Source organism: Centrocercus urophasianus, unplaced genomic scaffold, assembly GCF_019232065.1.
Source record: "Centrocercus urophasianus isolate 14NV4802_14NV808 unplaced genomic scaffold, USGS_Curo_1.0 seq_15, whole genome shotgun sequence".
Taxonomy (NCBI): Eukaryota; Metazoa; Chordata; class Aves; order Galliformes; family Phasianidae; genus Centrocercus; species Centrocercus urophasianus.
This window is the reverse complement of record NW_024884697.1, coordinates 8,066,789-8,091,991: the sequence shown is the minus strand read 5'-3', so window position 1 is coordinate 8,091,991 and position 25,203 is coordinate 8,066,789. Positions and strand designations below refer to the sequence as shown.

Sequence of the window (25,203 nt, the reverse complement as noted above, 5' to 3'; positions counted from 1 at the left end):
ATTTAATCTTAGTATTGGAAAACATAAATGCTTCATAAAGGAACAAAAACCAGAACTTGCATTGCATAACAGTTTGATGTTTTCAGACCAGATCTTGTTAGAGATTGTGTGCAGCTAGATCCCTATCTGTCTATCTATCTATTTATCTGTCTAACCTAATGTTTTTAGCTTTATGACATCTGAGTCACAATTTTTGTATGTGAAACTCATCACTTACCCTTTTTGAAGAGATTTCCATGGAAATAATAGGAATTGGCACCTAGAAAATAGGAAACATCTTTGCTTAGAAAAAATAACGTGGCTTCACTATGAGAATAAATTAGGCAAAATAGCATTGATGTTTACTTGTATTCATCACTGCTAGATACTTTCATTTTTTCTAATTTCTGATCCTACAGAAAGATGTGAGGAAATTGTAGTTTTGGGAAGTACTGCTTTAAAATGGTTTATTTAAAAATGACAAGCCAACACTTATTTCAGAATTATAAGAGTCACAGGAACACTATAGTTTTCCTGTCAAACATAATATTATCTCATGCCATCAATTTTGTCCTAAATGAAAGTGATAAGTGGTATGTTCTTCATAACAAAACATTAATTGAAGATAAGATTAAAAATAACAGGAATTTCTTTTCATACTTTTCTCTGCCCTCTGTTCAGATTTCCTAGAGCAATAGCAAAACATAGTTCCTAACAAGTTTATTGAAAAAACAGCAGAAAATGAAGAATTTGTGTCTTAAAATAGACAATTAGAAAAATTATTGCAGACAACTGCTATGTGATGTTTGTCACATTTTTTAAAAATTAACTGAAATTTTTTTAAGATAGTTTTAAATACGCTTCATATACAGCATGGTTCACCTTGAATACTTGCAGCTCTTCAAGAATCACTTCTTCCATTGATTCTGTCTCTTGATTGTAAATTGTAATGACTTTCAACACAATTCCATTATCTGGGAAAAAAAAAACATAAAAATGCTGGAATAAAAAATTATGGAAACTTTTATTTGGCCTTCAAAGACATTAAATAACTGCTACAGGACACACATACTAATCTTAGGAAAAAATCATATATACTAATATATTCCAAAGACATCGTGACATGCTCTGGCCTATCTGGCAACTAAGCCATCTGAGACATCCCTGAGATACACGATAAATTAACTAGTATTTTTCAAAGTCTAGGTCATAACACTTGGTAATCTGCAAAAGGAACAAAAACAGTGATCATATCTGAGATAAAGAAATTACAGTAGGAAGGGGAGTCCATCAAGTCATGGGAGCGTTAAGTGGTTTTAATTATAGGACTTGAGTGTTGACACTAGTTAGGAAACTACTAACTATCCTTAATTTCTCACAGCTGCTCCATTCTTCCAGGCAAGAACACCAACAAATTCAAGGATTCCTTATATGCAGTCCTCTTTCTCTCACTGAGCTGCTGCTGAGCTGAAGGTGTTAATAAAGGAAAGATAAGCAAATAAAAATTGTACTTTCAAAAAATTTAAGGCACTTTGAAATTTAGATCTATTGGTCTATTTGTCATCACAACTCTTTTAGGAAATTAAAACACAAGAATGTCGTCTGATCTTCCACTATTTCAGCTTTGTTTTGTTGACTGTTATTAAAGCATTTTACTTTCCTTAATCTGAAAATTTGTCATCAACAATGGCAGCTACCAACTCCTTTCTTATGTTACTTTCTGTCACCTTTGATTTACAGGTGAAATATTGAGCAGACAAAGAATGGAAAAAAATGTTCAGCAAAAGATCAAAGATGCAAACATAAAGGGGAACTTCTTCTCAAGGAGAATATCTAAGGACATACATTTTGTGATGAATCAGTAAAAAAAATACAGTTTGAGTTCAGATTTTCATAAGTAATTCTTGTTTACTGACATGGTACTTAGGGACTTAGTGGGTAATACTGGTGATGAGTGGATGGTTGAACAGATGATCTTACAGGCTATTTTCAGCCGTAATGATTCTATGACTCTTCAGTATTGCTGACAGATATGTGGAAAGTTAGATGGTGTTCACACTTCTGCTTTGAAAAACCTTTCTAACATGCAGTTCTGCCTCAAGGAAGCTTCTGCTGAGCTTTAAGACTGCTTACAAATATTACATAGAAGGTGCTGGAGTCAGATAAAAGAGGATTAACTCTTTCTAATATTATATTGTCAAGAGAAGCAGGGAGCTTCCTGACGGGAACTTTGCCAGAACATAGATTGAAGAAATTGACTTACAGTTTCTAAAGGTCAAATTCCTATGATGAAATTTCTTGTCATCTGAGATTGGACATCTCAAAACTAAGCAGCTGTTGGGTGCCAGTTCAGAACAACCCTGAAGTGCGTACTTAAGTCTCATTAGTTTCAACTTTGCTGACTAGAGGACTTGTGTACAAATATCTGACATCTCAATCATAAATGCAAGAGTGATAAATATGAAAAACCTAGTAACCATTATTAAATCTGCATTAGAGACATAGGTGATATATGACACAATGTTTTATAGACCACACTAAATCCAGTGCTGAGACTGTACTGAGGCAATTTAAAAGCTTGGAGTACATAACTAGTATAAGTAAGCTTTTGCTGTTCTATGAGTATGCTTCTTCTGAGTGTTTTCAGCACTGAAAAGTGCTTATCAGAGGCATTTCATTAAGTAAAAAATAATTCTCAGTATATGCTTGCCTAGTCAAAATAGTCAAAATGATTTGTGTCACCACTCCTGTTGTCAACTTGATAAAATCTGAATATATGAATCCTTGGATTTTTTCCAAGCAGATTAGACATGACCAGTCATCTTTAGTTCTAAGTTTTGCTCTTATTTTTTCAAGGCTTCTTATTTTTCAAATACCATTAGAATGTGCTTTTTTTCTTCTCTAGCTGCTTATGGTTACAGCAACTCTGTACCATACCCCTGTAATGTAATTTATCTTATACTTACTTTTGGTAGGTGTTTAAAAAATTCAATTTAAATAAGCTCTCTGTAAATTTTGAAAACAGTGTAATGGAAAGACAAGAAAACTTGGCAGAAATTTTCTAATATATATTTTTTTAACTATACACTTGAGTATACCTACCTTCCTTCCTTGAGCTGTGTCAAAACCCAAGCCTAGAAGCTGTCAGTTTCTTTTTAACAATATTAGACAGACTTGTGGACTGCAGAAATGGGAAAGATAAAAATTGGAATAAACTTGAACTGATGTTTTTGAAGATCATATCACCTGTGTTTCTCCCAGAATCTAAATCCCAGCTGAGAATGTTTAGATACATGACTGTGTTGTGAAGTTTTAAAAATTCCAGAAATTGTATCAAGATTACTTTTCTGGGATGATGTTGCTGGTAAATTCTATACTTTAGTCTCTGTTCTTATTCTTTAGAAGTTTTTCCTACCATAGTTTTTCTGTGAAGTAACAGCAGTGTAGAATGACCACCCTCTTTTATAAGGTTATGAGTGCAGATTGGCTCAGTCATGACCAGAGTTATTGTCAGAGAGGGCTGTTGTAATGTTTTGGTTTTTTTTTACCTTAGAAAATTTCCTTCATCCTGGACTTCAAAAACCTATTGAAACAGTTGTATTTGTAGTTTTCTTTATTTTACCTGTGCCAATGAACAACACATCATATTGCCCGTCTTCAGCTTCCACTCTGTCCACAGCTATTTGCTTAAGGTTGTACTTCCCATCTGCTTTTACTAGAATTGGTCTCTTATGAACAGGCTTGATGGGCTGATACATCAATGGATGACTCCTGGCAAAATGGACAGCTTCATCAGGATAGTCTTTGGTGGTAGTGTACAGACCACCATTCACTTTGCTGGCACACTGCAAAAACAGAAAACACGGATTATCCTGAAGGTTTGCCAAGTAAATTGTCTGAGACTAGCATTGTTCATAGGGGTGATGACAGGTCTGCACAGAAAACCTGGCATTATAATAGGCACAGAAAAACACTATAGGATCTGTGACTGTGAAGTCTATGCTTTATGCATGTGTGAATTACGAATCATGAGAAGCCAGTCGAGGTCTATTAATCTGCTGAGAAGAGCCTTGGCAATCCCATGTTTAGAGTCCTTCCTGTCTGGTATAGTAAGAGCAGACTAAATATTGACGCATTCAGATTTTGGAGAAAAAAAAAAAAAAAAAAAAAAAAGCATGTGTTTCATTCTCAGATTTATATTGAAGTTGTAATCAAAATGGCCATTGACAGAGGTGGGAGAAAGGGGCTTCCTACTCCAGAAGATAGATAGTTGTCTAAAGTCATCAGGGAAGTAATTTTTGAAATCAATCTCTAGTTTAATTGCTTTGTGATCGCAAAATACTTTATCATAATATACTAAGCACGACTAAAAATTATGCCAGTGGGAACAGTAGTTCTTGATCTCCACTATTTTAACAGTATTAAATTTTATTCTAATTTCTATCTCATGATTAAAGTATTATATATCATGCTTTAGTACGAAATACCAGTGTTTGCATTGATCAGTCTACCATTTTGTAAAGCAAATACACTTCATGTGAATGACTGATTAAAAGAGGCTTATTCCTTTGGTCAAGTGTGCAATTAGGGATAATTTAATGTGTTAAATAGAGAAGTTAACTTTAGGATGCTTTGCAAAGGATGTGGTGTTCCTTAACTGCACATAGATTCTACATTTTGAGTTTGCTTCATGTCTAGTTGGAATAATTTATGATTAAGCTGGAAATATCTCAGTAACCATTTACTTTCTCCAAATATTCATAAGGCAGTGTGGTTTTAAGAAGCATTTCAAGCAAAGCCACATTAGCAGCATCTCCCTGCTTAAACTGGACTTCTTCAATCAATAAAATGAAATAAAATACTCATTGTTTACCAGAAACAGTAATTTTAAACTTGCTGCCAGATGCAATTGACAAGAACAAACTCCTGCTCTTCTCAAATGGGGCAATGGTTGTTTTTAATTTTTGGGCTTAGCTTCAGGAAAGTATTTGTTCAGTGTTGACTTTAAAGTAATTACATAATCAACCTAATGATGGAGTTTTAGTGGCTATTTACCATGCAGAGACAGAGCAGGAGCTTGAAGATAGGCTAAGCCTCTGCTTTCCATGCAGAGCATGAATACCATATCAAATGAATAGGGATTGTCAACTTCCCTTTGTAAAGTTCCAGTCTTAGAGAGATCTAATAATCTTTTGCAGGCTTCTTGTTTTTAATTAAATAAAATCTGCTAGTCTGGAATTGAAACAGTAGATGCAGCCATCTCTGAAATCTATGAGAACTGTTTTTGAGGTAACTGATGTCTTTTTCAGAAGCATCACTGTCTTAATACATTAAGCAAATTGTTTGAATAGCAACCTAGAATATTGGGGGAAAAAAAAAAAAAAATCACCAAACAGTGCTTTAAGGAGAATTCAGAGTAGCAAACTATAAAATCTGTCAGACTGCAATTCCAGCAGTGATTTTCTATTTATTTAGCTCTTAGCTATTTCTTATTCCTTATAGACTCCATTTTTTTCCCATTCAATAGCTGAGATGAAAGAGTGCTGAATCACAGAGATGCCTAATAATAGGTATTTCTGGCCTCTTGTCACTGTCACCTTTGTAATGGAAAAGGTAATAGGTAGTTGGGAGTTGGACTAGATGACCTTTAAGGTCCCCTCTAACTCAAACAATTCTATGATTCACCTTACCAATACACTGACCTGTTCTTTGGAAACAGATTATGGACTACAGTTTCACTTCTTGCTACTGGAAAAGTGTTGAAAAGACCTCTAAGCTGTACCCTTGATGAGCAGCCAAAAATGAATTAATTTTCTATTAGCTGGCATAGTCAGCCACTCCAGCCTGTGATGTGCTCTGCAACTTATAGACAAATATGATTAACTGATTAATATTCGAGAAATACTTCTTTTGGGAAAATTATTTGCTCTCTTTTTTTATATCTGCTTCAGCTCCTGTGCCTTGCCTGTTAGGGAGTCTTCAATCTACTATGAAAGAAATGTGGGTATTCAGAGCCAAGGAAGAATTGATTCTGAGTGGATCTTAATAGAGCCTTTCTGTAAATCATTGTCAGCTTTGCTCAATTGCTGGCTCTACGCTCTGTCCTTCTTGCCAACAAACGGTTTTCAACCTTCAATAAAAGTAATGCTATCTGTGTGCTACTGTAGCCATTAATACTGAATTCCTGCCTATTTCAGCTCCAGTTGAAACAACGTATAAGAGGTTTACTGCCTGCAGATAAAATGAATACTACTTAGAGAATTTGTATCATGCCATCTTTGTAAAATATACACCCATTTTACAATCCATGCATAATATTATCTCATTACTTGGTAAAACTGTAAAAACTGAATTTTTCTATTAAATATGTCAAAGAAGAAAACTTTAATAGCTTTGAATTATAGTGTTTTGCTCAAAATTTGATAAACAGTTATCTGTTTTTCCATTCTGACTCAATACTGATGATTTACGTCAATCAACATTAAGTAATAAAAAAACCAACAAACAAACAAAAAACAAACAAACAAACAAAAAACAAACCCAACATTTGGTATTGGTATCAGCACAATTACAGTGGTCAAAATGCTCAAATGGTAATATTTGAACCGGAGATAATCTCTTTTTTAGCATCCAATTCTGTACTTCGACTTATTTCTCTAACTCCAGTAGAAGAAGACATAAACAGTAATTTAAAATAAGAGAGGTAGGCATTTAAAATTGTACTGCAGAGAGAAAATTTGTACTGGCATGGACTAGATAAGCTAATAGGCCTTTTAATCTCTCATTCCTGTGATTTGGGGATAAATGTTTACTTCTGCAAATGATTGCTTTTAGTGCAAAAGAGAATACTGATTCAGTTATAGGAGGAAAAACAACACTGAAAGTAATGCTTCAGCAACTGCTTATTCCACCGTTAAGCTCAATAGAGCAAGTTCTTAGCCTACGAGAAGATAAAAGAGGTGAACTGTGAAAGCTATGTGTGGGTTTTAGCCAAACAGCTATTAGAAACGTCTTTGCATCTCACAGAATAAAATATCTGCACAATATGGACACATTAAAGGATAGAACTTCAATGACTGTAAAGAAAAGCTCCTTTGTAGGTCGTATTGCCAAAAGACATTGGACAAGAAGAAATAATGATGTTTCTCTCTGGGTTATTCTGGCATTGCCTGTTGTAGGACTTACAGCAGGAAGGGGAAGGTGAAGGAGGCCCTGGATGTGCACAGTCTGTGAAGTGATGATGGATGCCCGCAATGCAAAGGGCACCCTCACGCACCACTGATCTCCTCCCCACTGAGGTAGGACATGAAATTCCTGGGCTAAGAATATGACAAAAATAAAAACTTCAGAAACTTCTTTTTCTTCCCTTTCTTTTCCCTTTCCCTTTCCATTTCCCCTTTCCTCTTCCCTTTTCCTTCCCTTCCATTTTCTTTTATCTTCAGGATATTGGGCCCTTAACAAAAAATTGCTGAATTTAGGTCCCAGTAAGATTTTGAAAAATCCTGTATATTTAACTGCTTTTTCTTCCTAAGTTCATTTACATTAACAAAAGCATGGAAAATAGATTGTACTTACTGAACCAGGTCTAGGATAAGGTACTTTCCCTTCGTATAGAGCCCAGTGGTATTCTGGTCCTTCTTTATGAGCATATGGTCCATTGAAGGCTGCTCGGACGCTTGCCATATGGTAAACACATATAGCATATCCCCTAAATATATTGCTATGAAGTAAAATTCAGAGACATTGTTAAAACAGTATGCTGTATTTGCTACATGTTATACTGGTATTATTATGTAATTAAAAAGAAGTCTCACATCAACAGTATTCAGAAAGAAAAAGTACTTTATTTTTCCTGTATGCTTTTCTTGCAACTACTATATGCAGTGTTGTTTATAAAATATTAATATGTATATATGTTTATAATACTTCTCTGAGAAAGCTCAGTGCTTTTATCTCCAAATTTCAGGCTGATGATTGCAGCTTCTAAATATGAGAGAGGAATGGCAGGAAACTCAAAAAACTCAACTCAGGTCTTTTATGTCTTTGTGTGAGTGTATGGGAATGCTGGTCAGAATTATTAGATCATAAAGACTAATCTGTGTAGATCAATCTACATATAATATCTTTTTCCTTTCAAATTTTATACATCTGACACTCTTAGTTCTGGAGAAGCAATTCATTATTTTTAAAGAAGCATCAATGTTCCTTGCAAAACAGTTCTCTCTGAAGTCTCCAGAAGGTGATCCAGATAATTTTAGTTAGGTGTTCACCTCTTCCTGCTGGCATAGAGAGCCAGCAAGAACTGATATGTGGAAATTTCCTTAGAGGACTATATCTGTCCATCTTTCTTAAAAAACAATGAAACAACAAAGCAAAATACCGGCCATAGCATAGCTGCTCCTCTCTATCAGTTACATCCTAAAGTTAGATCTCCAAGAAACAAGCTTGCACTTGGATTACACTGATTTGGAAAAGGAGGCCACCAGCAACACCACAGCTAATGATTTAGGTTATGCTAAGAAGTTAACAGGAATTTAAGCTACTATCTACTTGATGCTGAATTACAGTGGAGCTCTTCAAGGCAGGTGGTTTTCATAGACTGCTCTTATAACCATGCAGGAGTACATAAATGTTGGCACTAGAAAATTATCAGTTAGAGAAATACTTAGTTAATTCATGTTTTCTGGGAAACAGATAAACTGTATCATGATGTGAGACTTCAAGCCACCATCAAAAAGCAGTTTTTACATTAACAAGAAAGACCACTGTGAATAGAACAGGGATTAAACTGTTTGCTATGTATTTTCTCTGTGATATTCATCATGAAGCTCTTCTGTCTGTTTGATAGCCTGTTCAAACACTCCTCTACTGCTGCTATTTTTTCTTCTAGTTGTTTACCTTGTAGTGCTGAAGAGGCCAAATATCACTGGATTTTTGTTATCACGAGTTTGCAGCAAAAACACATCCTCTGTAAAATATAAATATTATTAACAGCAAACTAATTTTCTCAGTCCCAAAAGAGGCACTTCATTGTTTGTTGCAGGGGTAATCTTATTTAACTTATATATGCTATTTTTTAATGTAGATATTAGATTCATTCTTTAAAAACAATACAATGAGTAAACCCATAATTGATGACAACCAACTCCATATGTCTGTTTTCTACTAATGAAAACATGTACAGTATAAACTAAGATGTGTTATCATGAATGTACATATTTTTCTACAATTATTTTAAGTTTGTTGCAGTTTAGGGTATTTACCTAATTCATCAAAATGCGTATCAATGCCATTTCTCCCAGGCACAGAACAAACTAATCTGGTTTTGAGGAAAGTGCTCCATTTATTCACAAGCATTCGCTGTCCTCCCATGTCATTCTGCATAAAAAGAAACAAACACTTATGGTAATTTAAATAACTCTAGAAGCACAAACATCTTCTCTGAATTAGTCTCTCGTATCTCTTAATGTCAAAAGCATGCATTTTCAGACCACATGTCCATTACTAGTACAGTCCATCTGCTTTGGAGATGGTAACATGCAAGCAAGATTGCACTGATCAAGTCCAGGCCTTATAAGACTTGTGGGTTTGTAAGAATTGTTAAATTCGGTATTGCATCCCTGCATAGATTAAAAATACAGCTGTTGTAAACCTTCTCTTTTTGGTTAACTGGATGTAATGAGTACGCTAACAAAACTTAGTTCTGCTTCAGGCACTCATTGCAAGGTTTAATGAACATTGTTGGAAACTGAAGCCCTGAACTTATACAGCTGGTACAGCTGGAAAAGTCTGAGGCAAGTACCTATAAGATGTTCTAACAATTTAGCAATTTTTCAGCAACTTTAATTCCCACTTTACTATGGCTGACACTTTTTTTTTTTTTCTTTTCTTTTCTCTTGGGTTTGTTAATAAAATGATGCATTTAACTCAGCAGTCAGACTTCAACTTTAAATAGCATTCTCAGTAGCTATGGCCTGATATTGAGGTAGGTTGTGTAAGTGCATACTGAAGGTTCTGTAAGAGGCTTGCTAAATTCCTCTCACAACTTTATACTACTGAAATTAATGGATTTTCTCATCTTCACATTGACATCCTAAAAAAAAAAATTAAAAAAAAAATCCATTTTCCTTAGAAAAGAAGATATATGCAGGATAGATGCCTCTGAGTTGTAAAACCTGTTACAACACAAATGAAAATGTAAAAGCTGATAAAAAGGCCGGTTCTCAAATCACTAGCTAGCTCTTGACTTTTTATACTCATGAAATCAAATTTGAAGTGCAACATACAGAGTGAAGGCTGTTAAGGTAATGTCTGGATGATAAATCATTCGGAGTTTTGGACATGTGGAGGAGAAAGATCTGTGGGATTTTGGTCTAACCCTTGGCTAGAGATAAGACATTTGGGTCAATATATTTCAGACTAGAGGGAGTTATCAAAATAATCTATTTTGACATATACCAGAACATAGGGCAAAGAATTTGGCTTCAGGCCTTGATGCCTTCTTGAATTCAGAAAGCCAACAGCCTATGAGAATGATAATGTCTTAGGCCCTATTTGGTATTCTGTATACTCTGTTTTAAGTTATATATGGACACATTTAAAGATGTCTTAACAAGTAGTATGTTGGTGGGCATATGTGACGCACAGTATACTTTGGGTTGAAGGAACATTTTTTATCTTGTATCTTGTTCTTTGCCCATTAGTTTTAGGAAATTATCTCCCACAGTTAGGAAGGAACACAATTTATTTCAAAAATTAAGTTGGATGCTAAGAAATAAACTTCTCTTTTCTAGACAATTCAATCCTTTGTTCTAGTTTCCTTTTTATGCACATTCCTCCTTATAGGATGTTGAGAGGAAGAGGAATTATATATTAAATAAAAGCAATTAGCTATTATTTAGAAAACAGTCTATAGATGCATCAGGAAGATATTTGAAATTTACAGAATCCCAGAATGTCAGAACCATGAATTTGGCAGGAACTTTTGGATATTTTTTAGTCCAACTAGTCTGCTAAATTGAGTCTTCTACAGAAAGTCACTCAGGGTCATAATCGGATGGATTTTGAATATCTCCAAGGACAGACACTCCACAACCTCTCTGTGCAACCATTCTAATACAAGAAAAAAGTGATTTCTTATGGTCAGATAGAATATAGATGTTTCAGTCAGTGCCCATTGCCTCTTGTCCTGTTGTATTGGCTACAAAAGGATATCTGGTTGGATAGCTGTCAACCCTGCATAAATGCAATTGAGTCAAGTCTGCTTCATGCTGACAGAGTAGAAAAGTGAGAGGAAGCATCAGAGAGAAGTTGTGGCTGGGCTGGTCCTGTCAACAGAAGTATGAGGGGACATCAGTTAATGTCAGCTGTGAGAGATACAGAAGGACCTGCTGACAGTGTTAGGAACAATGGAGCCTTGGTTTGAATTGAGAATCTATGATGGTAAATGAGTCCTGTGATGAACTGTTCTTACTGCTATCACATCAACTCAAAGAGACATGGAATTGAATAATAGGGTCTCTGAACTTTATTTTCATCTCTCGAGGAGAATTTGTTTCAAGACTAAATTTTGGACTATTTTTGAATTTTATAATATTTGAGGACATTGAGAAGCAGAGTTTTCAGTCAGGTCTATAATCTCCTGTACATTATCAGGTGCCATATTGCCTGGGAGAGAAGGAAAAAAGAAAGGAGAATACTTTGGTTTTTTTTTTCCCTATTCAGCTGGGGTATCAGAAAAAGGTTCTCACCACACACACACGTCCCACTCTGGTGTAAATGGCATGAGTGCTTGTCTCAGCCTCTAATGCTTTTTCAGTAAAGAAGAAATACACTTTGTTATCGTCGTGGTCTTCATTGTCAGGAATCATGTATGAGCCAACAAACTTTGGTTCTTCGAAAGAAAACAAAATTAAATTCAGAGAAAGTTCATTAAAACATTTTTTCTTTTTTTTTATTTTTTTTTTCAGTCCTTACAATCAACTGGTAGCAAAGAAAAAAAGAAATTGGAAGAGTCAGGGATATGTCAGTTGGAGAGTTACCTGAGTGAAACAGGGTGGTAAAAATAGGAAAAAATCAAATCATTTGTATGTGGATACCTATAGGACATGTGGAATACATTAAAGTAAAACTATTTTTATCACTCTGATTCACAAGTCAATATGTACGTATGTAAGAAAAAGATCTCTTTCCATTTTTTTTCTCCAGGGTTTGTCTATTTGAGTTAGGCTAAAACCTGGCAATAGTATTCACATAACAATCTCTAGTTCTATACAAATCATGCACAGGAATGCTAACTTCGGAAAAACAGCCAATTTAAAGTTCAGCTAATAATTGTAATACAAACGCATATCTTCATAGACAGAAGACACATTGTGTATTTTTTTGTAGTGAAATAAAATAAAAACCTTCTGAGATTTTCCTGCTTTCACATTTTGCTACAGAGTTGAAGCCTAAATACTAACTTTGGTGTGTGCTCCATAAGCTATGAATGATTTAAATTCACAGAATCATTGCACATTTTTTACTAACTCCTTAAATGAGAATGTAATAGTACATGTTAATTACACAGATGTAGTTCATGTAATTAGTACAATTTCTTAAGAAGCAGTTGGTAATGTAAATATTTTCTAAGTTCTTGTTCCTTATGAAAAATAGCCACTGTTTTAAGATATGGCTAGAGAATTTTTGCTTGCTAATTTTCTCACGTTTTCAAATATACATTTAAATACGTTACAGATTTAAATGTCAAATATGGTGTAAATTAAAAACAAAGTTTGAGGCACAACACAGAGAATTCTATACTTAAAGGAATTGCAGCTTCCATAGAGAAGAGCAACTTTACTTCCATATTGAAACATTTATGTTGTTACTACATGTATAGCTGATCTTAACACTGAGTTCAGCAAGGATCTAAGTATTGAGCTTACAGTGGATATCATAATATTCCAAACACGCTTTTATAAGATGAATTCAAGTATGATTTCAAATTCATGCAGGAAAAAAACTTTTCTCTCTCTTCTGATTCCAGGGAAAACCTTCCTGACATTTGAGAGGAAAAATGTCCTTTCTAGCTATGTTCATTGAAAAGATGAACCACCAGATGAACCACCATAAAATAAAATTATTGAATCTCCTTACCAAACGTTAGCTGCAGTTATGTCACTTTTAGGATGAATTATTGCAAAATTTTTGGAGTGAGAAAAATCCAGAGTCTGGCTCTTAATTGCAAAGCAATTTAAATTCTTTTGAATTCAATTACATTCCATGTTGAAAAGCATGAAGTATTTTCTAAGTAAGTTCTCCAGCATAGGAATTTTCTCAATGATTTTGCTTGTGCAATATTTTTTTTATTTTGCTTCTAAATAATCTGCTTTAATTTTTATTTAACTGTATAATCATTGCATATTTATTATTTTATGTTGTTGCATAACACCTCTTTAGCACAGAATGTGGTGAAGATTCAGTTATTTGATTGCAACATAAAGAGGAAATGACCTCTTATTGAAAAAAAGAGCAGCATGTTCTAATTAAAATTCTAATCAATTAGAAATGTTTAAAATAGTATTTTAATCATATCTGGAGTCATGAAATAATATGGAACATCCAGAGTACACTTTTAAAAGTGAAAAATGGAGGATTTCGAAGTTTCAGTTCTTAAAGCTAATATGTAATCAGAATAAAGCTTTCAGTTTGTTAATTGTAGCAGAAGATTAATGAAAAATTTCATGGGAAAAAAGCAAAAAAAAGATATTCTAAAAACATTTATCTCCAATGAGATATAGCCATGCAAGGACAATATCATTTAAGTTTCTGGATAAATAGAATTTCTCTAGTCATGCAAAGCACTACTGGTTCCATGTTCCTTCTTCTCCTATTTTCCGTACCTTTCAACAGGCGCTCACTATCTGGTTCTGTTCGGAGTTGTGCCATACGATTCATGGTGCGAAAGACAGCAGCATCTCTTCCCCAGTAGTCACTGTAGAGACCAGTAAAAAGTTCACCACCTGTAGACCACATACAAAACAAATAAAAAACCAAGCAAACGTGATAATTCTCTACTTTATAATGATATAATTTCCTTAAATACTGTGGACATTACATTATAAGCATGGCTCACTATTGTTTGCTCAAAAAGGGATGAGAAAGTGTCAGTAAGTTACATGCAATTTAAAGGTTTATAGTCACTGTTCCTATCAGCACTGTAGAGCTTACAGTTGAAACACTATGAGGTCAACAATTTTTAATTTTGTGACAAAAAGCAATGTCTTTGGAATAGATTTGCACAAAAAATGTGAAAGCATTAAAATGACAACCACATATAGAGCAATAACATCTGTAACATCAAGTGCCTAAACACAATTATCTCACTCTCAATTCAGTTAGTGCCTGGCCCTGAGATACCTACTCTTTATCAGAACCTAAGATTTCACCAGTGATGTGCCCCTGACCCACAGTTGGCTTCTGAGCACTTATAGATATGAACTTGTCTTGTTAATGAGGAGCAGAGTATTGCTTGGTCCCAGAACTAGATGTGGAGTTTATGAGTATTTTAGAGATGGAGTTTTCTCCCTGGTTGGAGAGATAAGAAACTGCACCTGCCAGTTTAGAGTTCACTTCTATAAAGAAGCACAAGTTTTATTAGGCTGAGATGCTTTCCCTTTAGACTGCTGGATCTGTTCTACTTTACCTGGGATAGCTACATCTGGCTGTATTTTGCTGGATGAAGTACTTAGGTGGTCAGAGGGCAAGGGAATGGATGGCTCTTAGAGGTTCCTTCCAACTCTAAGGATTCTATGATTCAATAATTCTGTGATTCTAAATAAGCATATTTTTCTCTGGCCTAGCAATGACTTTTTTTCATATCTATGAGCTATTCACCAGAGTAGGGACAGGATCTGAGATCTGCATATCTGGTGGCAAATATTTGCTGGCAAAGTTATGAGAGCAGAACAGGGACTGATTTTCAAAAGGGCATTTATGAATTACACAAGTGTAGTGAATTATTGTAAGATATATTGATTGCCAATAACTTTTGGAAATTTATATATCATTAGATATAAGCACTGAATACATATGCTCAGAAATCTGGCCTATCACTATCTGAGTCAAATATAACAATATTTTTTTTCTATTCATGGGTGTGATTCCCTATAAACTAATCAAGCAGTAAGAGTAATTTACTTCATATCCGTTAGTAATTAGAATATAAATTTCTTAGGCCTAAATTAAAAAGCTGAAAATGTTGGTCACTAGGTGGCATCCTTATGTCAGAAAACAACGCAGCAGGAATTACCCTGCACGAGAAGGAAATTAGTTATTGCCAGTTCTTGGCTTATCTGAGTGGAGATTTCAGTGGCGCAGTTTCCTACTCCTTAAGCAAAACAAACGACTCGTCATTTCAAATAACATTTGCTGGCATTTGTAAACGATTGCAGCAAAAGCAAGAATGTTGCTTGTTGGTCTCCCTCAGTGTGTGAAATTTGTTTATTTTAAGAGATATATATGAATTTAATGGTATAATAACTCTAAATAATTATTCTGAACAGTTTAGAGTAGTTTGGCAGCTGGAGCTGGTTCAGAGACCTCTGCTGAGCATAGTTTTCCCCTAGGCTTCGCTTTATGAAGAATGGATACTATCTTGTAAAATACACGGTGGTAATTCAGTGTAAAATATTGCCAAGTGAAATTAAAAGTAAGTATAAATTATAGCACCAGTGGAACTAATGGAAAGCTTTACTTAAAAAAATGACAACAACAAAAACACAGAGGTGCTTAAACAGAAGGACACACCAGTATCTGAATAATGTTCCAAGCAAATGTTAGAATCCTAATTAATGAATTACATTAGTCATAAATTCCTCTCTAAGAATTCGACTATATAATTTTTGTTTTCTTCTTGTTCAGTTTTTTTTTGGTAAATTATGTTGATGTATAATAAAAATGAGCCTGTTGTCTTTTCAACACAGTAGGATAGTGGGGAAAGTGCATTCATGCAGGCTAGACAATTCTTCACATTTTGCTAGTGATCAGTACTAATTAGCAGTTATACAGATATTCAAAAGATCAGATGGGGAGGCTATTCAATCTATTTGACATAGGTATAAAGTATCTGTATACATAATTATCTGCTGGTATGTCACCCCACCTTATACTGGGCAAGTTATCACTGATTTTACCTTTGAGATTCCAGGAGAAATAACTGAAATCTTGGATGGATTTTGTTCCACAGAAGATAATTTACAGATACAGACATTAAATCTGATTTTTTATAATGAAGTATTTCTAAGTTAAACATAAGTAACAAGAGTGAACAGAAGGCCTAGAGAGAGAGATCAACAATGTGGCACAAATGTATTAAGCATAATTCTGAGATCTCTCACACTTTTGACATTAAGCGGATCTTCTCTTTTTCTGTTCAATGCCTCTCTGCCCATGACTTTTAAGTGAATGCTGTGAATCTTGAAGAGTTAGGTTTTTAAAAGTGCTGATTATTTCTAGTTTTAGAGACAAGTTGAGGTTGTGTTTTGAAAAATCTTAGCACTATTTCTATTTTTTTCTCCTCTGTTGGTACTACATATCAGCTCACATCTATCTTAGTTGCAAAGTTTATAGTGCTGCAGATCACTGTTAAGCCAGTGTCTTCCAGGAAAAATCAACTGCAAATTGAGTGATTTCACAGACCATCACCATTCTTCCTCTTTTCCGGAAAAATTATAGCATCAGTGAGGAATTACGTGTACACATACTTGACAAATTAATGGCTACAGTTAAGTTTAACGCATTCTGGTTACACCTGAGGAAACAAGAATTAAGACTTTCATTTTTTGCCTTATTTAAACAAATAAAAATCTCATATCTCTCAAAACCAAACTGAAAATCACACATATACACACAAAAATAGTTTTAGCTCAAGTGATATAGTAGCAGTATCGTGTCCAGATGTGGAGTCCTCAGTACAGGAGAGAAATGGACCTGTTGAAGCGTGCCCAGAGGAGGGCCACAAAAATAATCCAAGGGATGGAACACCTCTCCTACAAGGACAGGCTGAGAGAGATAGGGATTAGATGGGATCTAGCTGTGCCTTAAAAGTCCCTAGGGACAGGGCATCCACCACATCTCTGGACAACCTGTTCCAGTGCCTCACCATCCTTACTGTAAAAGATTTTTTCCTTACATCCAACCTAAATCTACTCTGTTTGAGCTTGAAGCCATTTCCACTTATTCTGTCATCACAGACCTTGCTAAAGAGTCTGTCCCCTTCTTTCTCTAGCTCCCCTTCAGATACTGAAAATCCTCTCTTGGGTCACTTCACAGCATTTTCTCAAAGCCCTGCTCTCTCAGCCTGTACTCGTAGGAGAGGTGTTCTATTCCATGGATCATTTTTGTGGCCCTCCTCTGTACGTGATTCAAAAGGTCCATGTCTCTCCTGTATTGAGGACTCCCAATCCAGACACAGTACCTAGGTGAGGCCTCACCAGCACAGAGCAGAGGGGCAGGATTACCTTCCTCACCGTGCTGGCCATGTTTCTTCTGATGCAGCCCAGGATATGGTTGGCTTTCTGAGCTGCCAGGCTCATTTACAGCTGGCTCATTTACAGCTTCCTATCCACCAGTATCCCCCGTTTTTGTTTTTTTTTTTTAGCAGAGCTGCGCTTAACCCTTTCTTCCCCCAGCTTATATTCCTAAAGGGGGTTTCTTCAGCCCAAGCCGGTCTAGGTCAGTGAATTCAAGGTATATGTGCAATCATAAAAAAATATAATTATTTAAAGATGCATCAAATTAATACACAGGACATATATATAAACATACATATACACGTAAAGCATTAAGAGTCGTATCTCTTTTCACTGGTTTTAGGTCTACTTATATTTACCTGTTTTTAATCCACATAAAATGGCTTTTGTAACATGCGAATTTAAAGAGTATACAAGGCCAAGAGTCTGATTTTGTTCTTGTGTCTGTTAACTGCACTATCTATATAAAGAATAAAGCTACTTCTATCTGAAAATATTATGGATTAAGTACTTTTTTACTTTATTCTCACTGTAATGTCCGTACTACATCCATCTTACCTTGGGCTCCTATTACTAACAAAGCACTAGTATTTATTGTTTTTAATGTGATGGCTCTACAGCCCATGAACTTCAGTCACTGTTGGAGTTTCTATTTAACAGAAGTTCTCAAACTGTAAGGTAATTTTCAAGTTTTATGTGCTCTATCCATTACCATTAGTTTTACTGGACTAAGACACATAGATTTTTAGCAAATTTTATTTTTCACTATAGACAACCACAAAATCAAAATAAATAAGCAGTTACTTATCCAATAAATTTTCTGACTATATTTACTTTTTCTGTCACTCAACTTTTGTCTTCTGTTCTGAGAGAAACTGCTTTATTTTTAGTGCACTGTCTAAAGTAAATTAAAATACACAAGACATTAAGCTGCCCTAGGACTGCAAACAACAGAAACTATCAGAATGGATTTCCTGGATGGAAGGTTTATCATCACTTACTTGTGAAAAATTTGAGGTAGCAAAATATAGGCATAAGCTAATTTCTCAGCTTTCAAGAGGTAGTGTGATCTAAGTTAATCAGTGTGTGTGATCAGATATCAAACAGAGTTATGGCTATTGAAAACAGATGGTAGAGTTCACTACAAATAATTTTATTTTCTTTTTAATATGTAGTTTACCTAAATGTGCACCTATCTAACATCTGTTTTGTTTCCTGATGGTGACAATAAATTGCTAAAAGTTAATTGTTCATAAATTGGGAAATTCATTACAAGCTACTTTATGATAGGGTCAGATGACACATAATAAAGCTTAAAGGAACGTGGATATAGTTTTAAAGTCATGAACTACTGTTTACTTGAAGTGAGGATTTTAACTGAAGTGTTGAGATGGATAAATGAAGAGACACAGCACAATGTAGTCTCTTTGCTAATAAGTTAATTTAGCTAAATCTGTTTCTAATAAGGGATGGTGCAAATGATCTTTAAAGCTGAAGAACTTTCAAACTTTTATCAGAAGTAGATAAAGTTTCTTTGTTAGCCTAATCCTCACTGTAAATCAGTAGCTACACAGGTATAAATTGCTGTGTCAATGCAAGTTAGAGCTGTTTCTTACAGAGGTTGAAATAGGTTTTGGATTGTTTTTATGAAGAAAGAGAAGCTGGAATATGAAAGACTTTGGTAAAAGTTTTGCTTAATTTTTTTTCAGGGACTTGCACACAACTGAGCCTGAATGGAAGAGTGAAGGCATCTTTGAAAACAACCTCCAAATAAAAAATATTTCATACCAACTAAATGTTTTCATGTCCAAGAAAACTGGAGGGTATGAAAAAGAAGGGAATATCCAAGTGTTGGATGGAGGACTGGAAGACCAGTCCTGAGGAGTGCATGGTGCAGTTGACGTGTCCTGCCATGGGGTCACAGCCACCATCAGCTGGTACAAGAATTGGGATGAAGGAAGGAGCATTCCTTTCGTTAGAGTGCATTTGGCATTAGAAACATCAGTCTAAGTTTTCAAAAATCAATTAAAAGATTCTTTAATATTAAACGTGTTTGCATTTCTATCTTTGACCATTTTCAAACGGATATGTACAGAGGTAAAGGATATACAGTCTGTAATTTAAGAAGCAGCGTTAATTCTATTTATTCTGTAAGCTGTATGTTTCTGGATACATGGAAATAACTTCTTTAGGATGTTTTTCTTAACTATTGGGAATATCTAATTCCAATAGAATAAATATAAAAAACATGTCAAAGAATGTTGCTTTGTTTTTAAAACACTCTATAATTACTTGAAATAAAATAATTTCCATTGGATCAAGGAAGCCTCTAAATAGTTTTCTCAGGTCCTATTAGTCTTTGTGAAGTGGTAAAAGTTTGTCTGTTTTTTGGATATGTATCACTGATGTGATAAAAATATATTATTTTCCCATGTTAAACTTGCATATTACAGAACACTTTGTGAGACTGATCTTCTAAGTCTTTGACTGGATGTTCAAAACAGATCACCGTTTACAAAAGAAAGGCTTTTTTCATGAATTACTCTTTCAGATGAAACCATGAAGATCTGTAGGACCTCCCATAATCCAGGCACAGTAATGAATAGACCAGAAGCACAACAACTAATCACTAGTCTTGAAATGCTCAGTGGGACAATCTGGCTTCCATTTGAGCAAATAAAATTCACATTGATCTCACAGTAGGAACATGGTCAGGTTAATTTATTTACTTAGTTATGTCTCAGTTAAGATTGAGAAGGACTTCCAAGTTCATGAGGTTTCAGGCCTACAGCAAATTCCATGGGATAAGCCCTTGTACTCAGGCTGAGCTAAGACTGGAATCTGTTAAAAACTATAGAAGCAATTTGGAAATAAGAGTGGAGAAAGGCGTAACAATTGTACGTAATGGATTTTGGAAGGTCAGATAAAATACAATCTAATTTTTCCCTGATTCTTTCACGACTTCCTAAACCAACAACCCAAGAATTTGAGCTGTAATGTTTGATAATGGGAATGAACAATATTTTGATGAATTGCAGCAATCTGAGAGATTTGGTAAATATTCTAATTTGTTGTTTTAAACGAAAAAATAAACCTAGCTTAGAAAAATATGTGTTTGTCACTCGTGACTAGTACCTCCTCAGCACCATGGGTGATTTGTAACAATTCAGTTAATGATTAAAAACTTTAGCTGTCTAAAGTTCCAACTCTTATATTTTAAATGAAATGTAAAAATCAGTCCCTCCCTTTTTGTAACCTTGAAAAACTTAAAATTTATTTGATCCTTAGCCTCTCTTTTCTAGCTCTTTCTTTCAATTACTATTCTTTTTGAATGCTCAGTTTTCATTTTATTTGTATTCCCTGAAAATATAAAGCCACTGTGTTACTCTCTAAGTGTATCAAAATTCCACCTTTTACCTGCTGTTCTAGTGTGTTTTTAGCCAATGTACTATAATATTGCCATGTTTGCTTCATCTCACAAAATGTTCTCAGGAACAAATTACAAAGGGAAAAAAAAAAAACAACACATGGTTTACTGAACTACAACTTCAAAGTTCACAGCCCTACAGTGATAAACTTTCCAGCAAAGCAATGAGGAACACTAGCTCAGCACAGATATCTGCCACTGCAGGAAATACACTGAATTCTGTTGTTATAATTGTTGATTATATGATCAATAGAAAATCACTTGTTTTCTTAGAAGACAGCACAGACAAAAGTTGTTTCAAATTCAAAAATGCTATACATTATATAAACAATAAGTGCCTTTTAAAAAATAAATAAATAAATGAAAAAAATTAATGTTTACAAGATTATTCAGATTACATCCCAAAAGGTGAAAATCAGTAAGCTTTGCATATTTATCTCAGTGATGTATAAGGCTAAGCTAGGCATATTGCTTTGCTTTGAAATAAAGTAGGAAATTATTTCCAAAATTATACAATTACTTTTTCAACATCACGCATGCCATTTAACCTCTACCAACTCCACTGAAACATTCTTGCTGGAATGAATGCTGCCTGATATGTAACACAGCAGCACTGTATTAAGTGTGACGTGGAAAGCAGTGAAAGACTGACAACACCTTGGCATGCTGAAGAAAGATACTCAAAACGATAGATTGACATGACCATGAAGCTTGTGACATAAAGATCATTACCAATCAAGATGGAAGTGAAGGAAGAAGTAGGGTCAAAAGGGCACCTGCCTCGTCCTCTCTCAAATTTGTGCGATTCCAGTTGAAACAGATGATCCTTTGAAAAAAAAAAAATCATAGAAAACAGTGTAAGCCCTACAGGCAAATAAAAAAGTCCTCAGAGACCAACTTTAACTTTCTTATATCTTTGTTCTGAATTGAATTCATTAGGGAGAAAATGCAATTACTGTTGTTCACTGATATACTCATAAAAATTATCCGAGTTCTACAAATCACTGCTGTGTGTGCGCTGTCCCAAAAGAATCATTTAAATATGCAGTAAAACTGTACTTCTTTCATGTCTATGGGAGCTGAATATTTCTCTGTCTTTCCCCCAAATTACCTACACTTCAGATAGGAATCTAGCCATGGAATGTGTTTTCCCACTTTAAACATTTTTTCCAATGGTTGTTAAAATATATCATGCTGTGTTATCTTCTGTTTTTAGCTTTTACATGTTTACCTATCTTCTTCCTAAAAGTATGCTTAGAAATGTTATAGTTTACATAGCAGATGCAACTTCTGCAGAATATAGGCATGCAAAAAACATAGGCAGCTTTGTTAAATTTTGTTTACAAGTCATTACAGGCAGATAAATAATTTGCAATTCAGATTTTCATTTGGATTGCTGCTTTTCTCTCACCTTTTTTAAAAGAACCAACAAATATTGTCTGAACAAATTATCAAGTGAGAGTACTTTTCAAAAGATTTATATATTAACCCCCCCCCAAAAAAAAAAACAAAAAAAAACAACAACAAGACAGAAAACACAATCTATATAACAAAATGCAGAGATTTGTGAAGAATAAAAGGGGAAATAGAAAGAAGGCTCACCTACGAAGTCTCCATAAGCCACACAGACATAGAATCATAGAATTGCTCAAGTTGGAAAAGACATTACAGATCACCAAGTCCAGCTACAACCTAACCATACTACCCTAATTCTAATGACCCTCCTCTAAATCATGTCCTTGAGCTCCATATCCAAACAGTTTTGAAACACATCCAGGGATGGTGCCTCAACCACCTCAGTGGGGAGACTATTCCAGTGCTCGACCAACTTTTCTGTAAAGTTTTTCCTGATATCACTCTCCCCCCTCACCTCGCACGTCCTGCACTACTTGAGGGCATTTCCCCTTATCCTGCAACCTATCACCAATGGGAAAAGACCAACCCCACTCTAGCTGCAAGCACCTTTCAGGAACTGGAAGAGAGTAATAAGATCTCCCCTCAGCCTCCATTTCCCCAGACTAAACAGCCTCAGTTCCTTTAGTTACTCCTCATAGGGCATATTCTCCAAGCCCTTCACAAGCCCTGTTGCCCTTCTTTGGATCTTCTCCAGCACCTCAATGTCCTTTCTGAATTGAGGTGCCCAAAACTGAACACAGTACTCGAGGTGAGGCCTCACCAATGCTAAATACACGGGAAGATGACTTCCCTAGTCCTGCTCACCACTCCATTCCTGATACAAGCCAGGATGCCACTGACTTTCTTGGCCACCTGGGCACTCTGCTATCTCATATTCAATTGACTGTCTATCAGTACACCAACATCAACTGTGTGACTGAGAAACTGTAGTAGTCTAGCAGTTTCAGTTTGATGTAAGAGTTTTATTCAAAAGACTAATGAAATACAGAATTTTATCAAAATATTAGATACATTCAATCTATGTATTCAGCAAACTATCCTCAAATTCATGTTATTCATATACTTTAGCAAATGTTTTGTAAGGATGTTTTGTAAGGCATAAAATTATTTCTGACAGCACTCCCAGATCCCCTAGAATTGAAAGGTGAATGTGCCTGGACCTCTTCCTTACAGCAGACATGCCAAAACAGGTCCAGAAGGCTATTTTATGATAAAAGTCATGTTTTATTAGATTGCAAATTAAGTTGCTCAGTGTATCCCAAGGAAATATCTCAGTATATCTCAGTACATGTACACTGGAGAAAACAGAAATAAACAGAAGTTATAAGCAATTTCTTTCCTTTTCTGCTGTGTCCTGATGGCCCTTGCATAGTTATTTATATGTCCTTTTAGTCCTTATTTCCAGTAGCCAGAAATATGTACTTTTGGGAGGTACTGAAACCTGAGTATGTCTACTCTTTCTAATTTCTTGTACTTCTCTCCATCTAGATCATTCTCTTCTGTCCACCCATCCCACCGTACATCCTAGAAATCTCTTCCTCTCAGCACCTTCAGGTGCAATTGCCCACAGAGTAAAACTAATACTACTTTCTGATTAAGCACTCCACTCATGGCAGCTATGCTCTCCTGAAACCCTCCTGAAAGAAACATACAATATGCACAGTGAGCAAAGATGCAGAAAGAGTGATCATTGCAAATGATAGAAAGCTGTTAAGATGGCTAGGACTAAAAAAAAAAAAAAAAAAAAAAAAAAAAAATTATATATACAGGGCAAGTTGTAGAAAATTTGGCATCCACATATTGATGATTAATGGAATATCTGAACGCATTTCATCTAAAGGAATATATTCTTGATTTTTCACAAGCCCCTTCCCTTTAAAGCACTTCTTTGTTTACTTCTTAGATCACAAATGAGCCAAGCTGTTGTATCTATCTTTCATTCCCATCTATCTAAACATTAAGTGGCATTTTTTTCCCTGGGACTTCTGGAGAAAAATAAAGAATTCCATTAGTTGGATAGAAATGAGATGCAACCCAGAATACTGGAAAGTAAACCTGTTTCATATCTACTTGAAGTGAAAAAGCCACCCCCAAGATAAAGACAATAAGAAACCACCCTCGAAATAATGAGTCCTAAAGCCCATGAATTAACCAGGCACTCTCAATCTCACCTCCTCAGAAGCTCCTGTGTTAGCCAAATCCTGGCACATTACCTACAGTAGGGCCTGATGTTGTAGCTGATGTAGCAGAAAATGAAGTAGTATTTTTTTCAGTATATAATTCTGAGTAGATACTGGTGTTGCAAGAATATTATTTTTTTGCTGTATCAGCTACAATTGCACAGTAACCATTCCCATTCTGCATTTAGACAAATGTCAAACAGTGAAGAAATATTTCTGTGTGTGTGGAAATCTCAACCTCATTCCAAAATTTTCAAACATCGCATATCAGTTATTTCTTTAAATACTGTAATATTTTGGGTCAACAGTAGAAAAAGAATAGCAAGGAGAAAGTAGGGATAGAAAAAAAAACCTTCTGAAAGTACAAAAATGGACCAGGAAGTCATACTTGTAGTAAAATACTATGTAAAGTAAATGTTCTAAGAAGTTTTGAATGTGTGATGCTATTTATTCTCCAATCACATATAATAAAACTGTGAAAAAACTTACCTTCTGGAACCTTGACTAAAGTAATCGCTAATGAATTTTGTCAGTAAAGAAAAAAGATATTTCTAGATTGCAAGATGTAGAAGTAAGAGGGGGGGGAGGGGATAAACAGTTTCAAATTAAAAAAGTTTTGTAGACTTAATGCTTTTCATTATTTTTTTTCCCACAGGAAAAAAAAAAAAAAAAAAAAAAAAAAAAA

The 25,203-nt window shown here is 35.0% G+C and overlaps 1 protein-coding gene across 3 annotated transcripts in view; it reads right to left on the bottom strand.

Annotated features, from left to right (window-relative positions):
• The window catches only part of SEMA3E (semaphorin 3E), a 130,528-nt gene that overhangs the window by 13,788 nt on the left and 91,537 nt on the right, over positions 1 to 25,203 (bottom strand). For all 3 annotated transcript variants that reach the window (XM_042815734.1, XM_042815736.1, XM_042815735.1), the window contains exons 5-13: positions 21,655 to 21,748; positions 13,866 to 13,985; positions 11,730 to 11,872; positions 9,243 to 9,357; positions 8,878 to 8,947; positions 7,555 to 7,699; positions 3,602 to 3,824; positions 862 to 953; positions 218 to 259 (exon numbers count right to left, since the gene is read on the bottom strand). In XM_042815734.1, the coding sequence (XP_042671668.1) occupies positions 218 to 259; positions 862 to 953; positions 3,602 to 3,824; positions 7,555 to 7,699; positions 8,878 to 8,947; positions 9,243 to 9,357; positions 11,730 to 11,872; positions 13,866 to 13,985; positions 21,655 to 21,748 (1,044 nt within the window). The remainder of the gene's footprint in view (positions 1 to 217; positions 260 to 861; positions 954 to 3,601; positions 3,825 to 7,554; positions 7,700 to 8,877; positions 8,948 to 9,242; positions 9,358 to 11,729; positions 11,873 to 13,865; positions 13,986 to 21,654; positions 21,749 to 25,203) is intronic.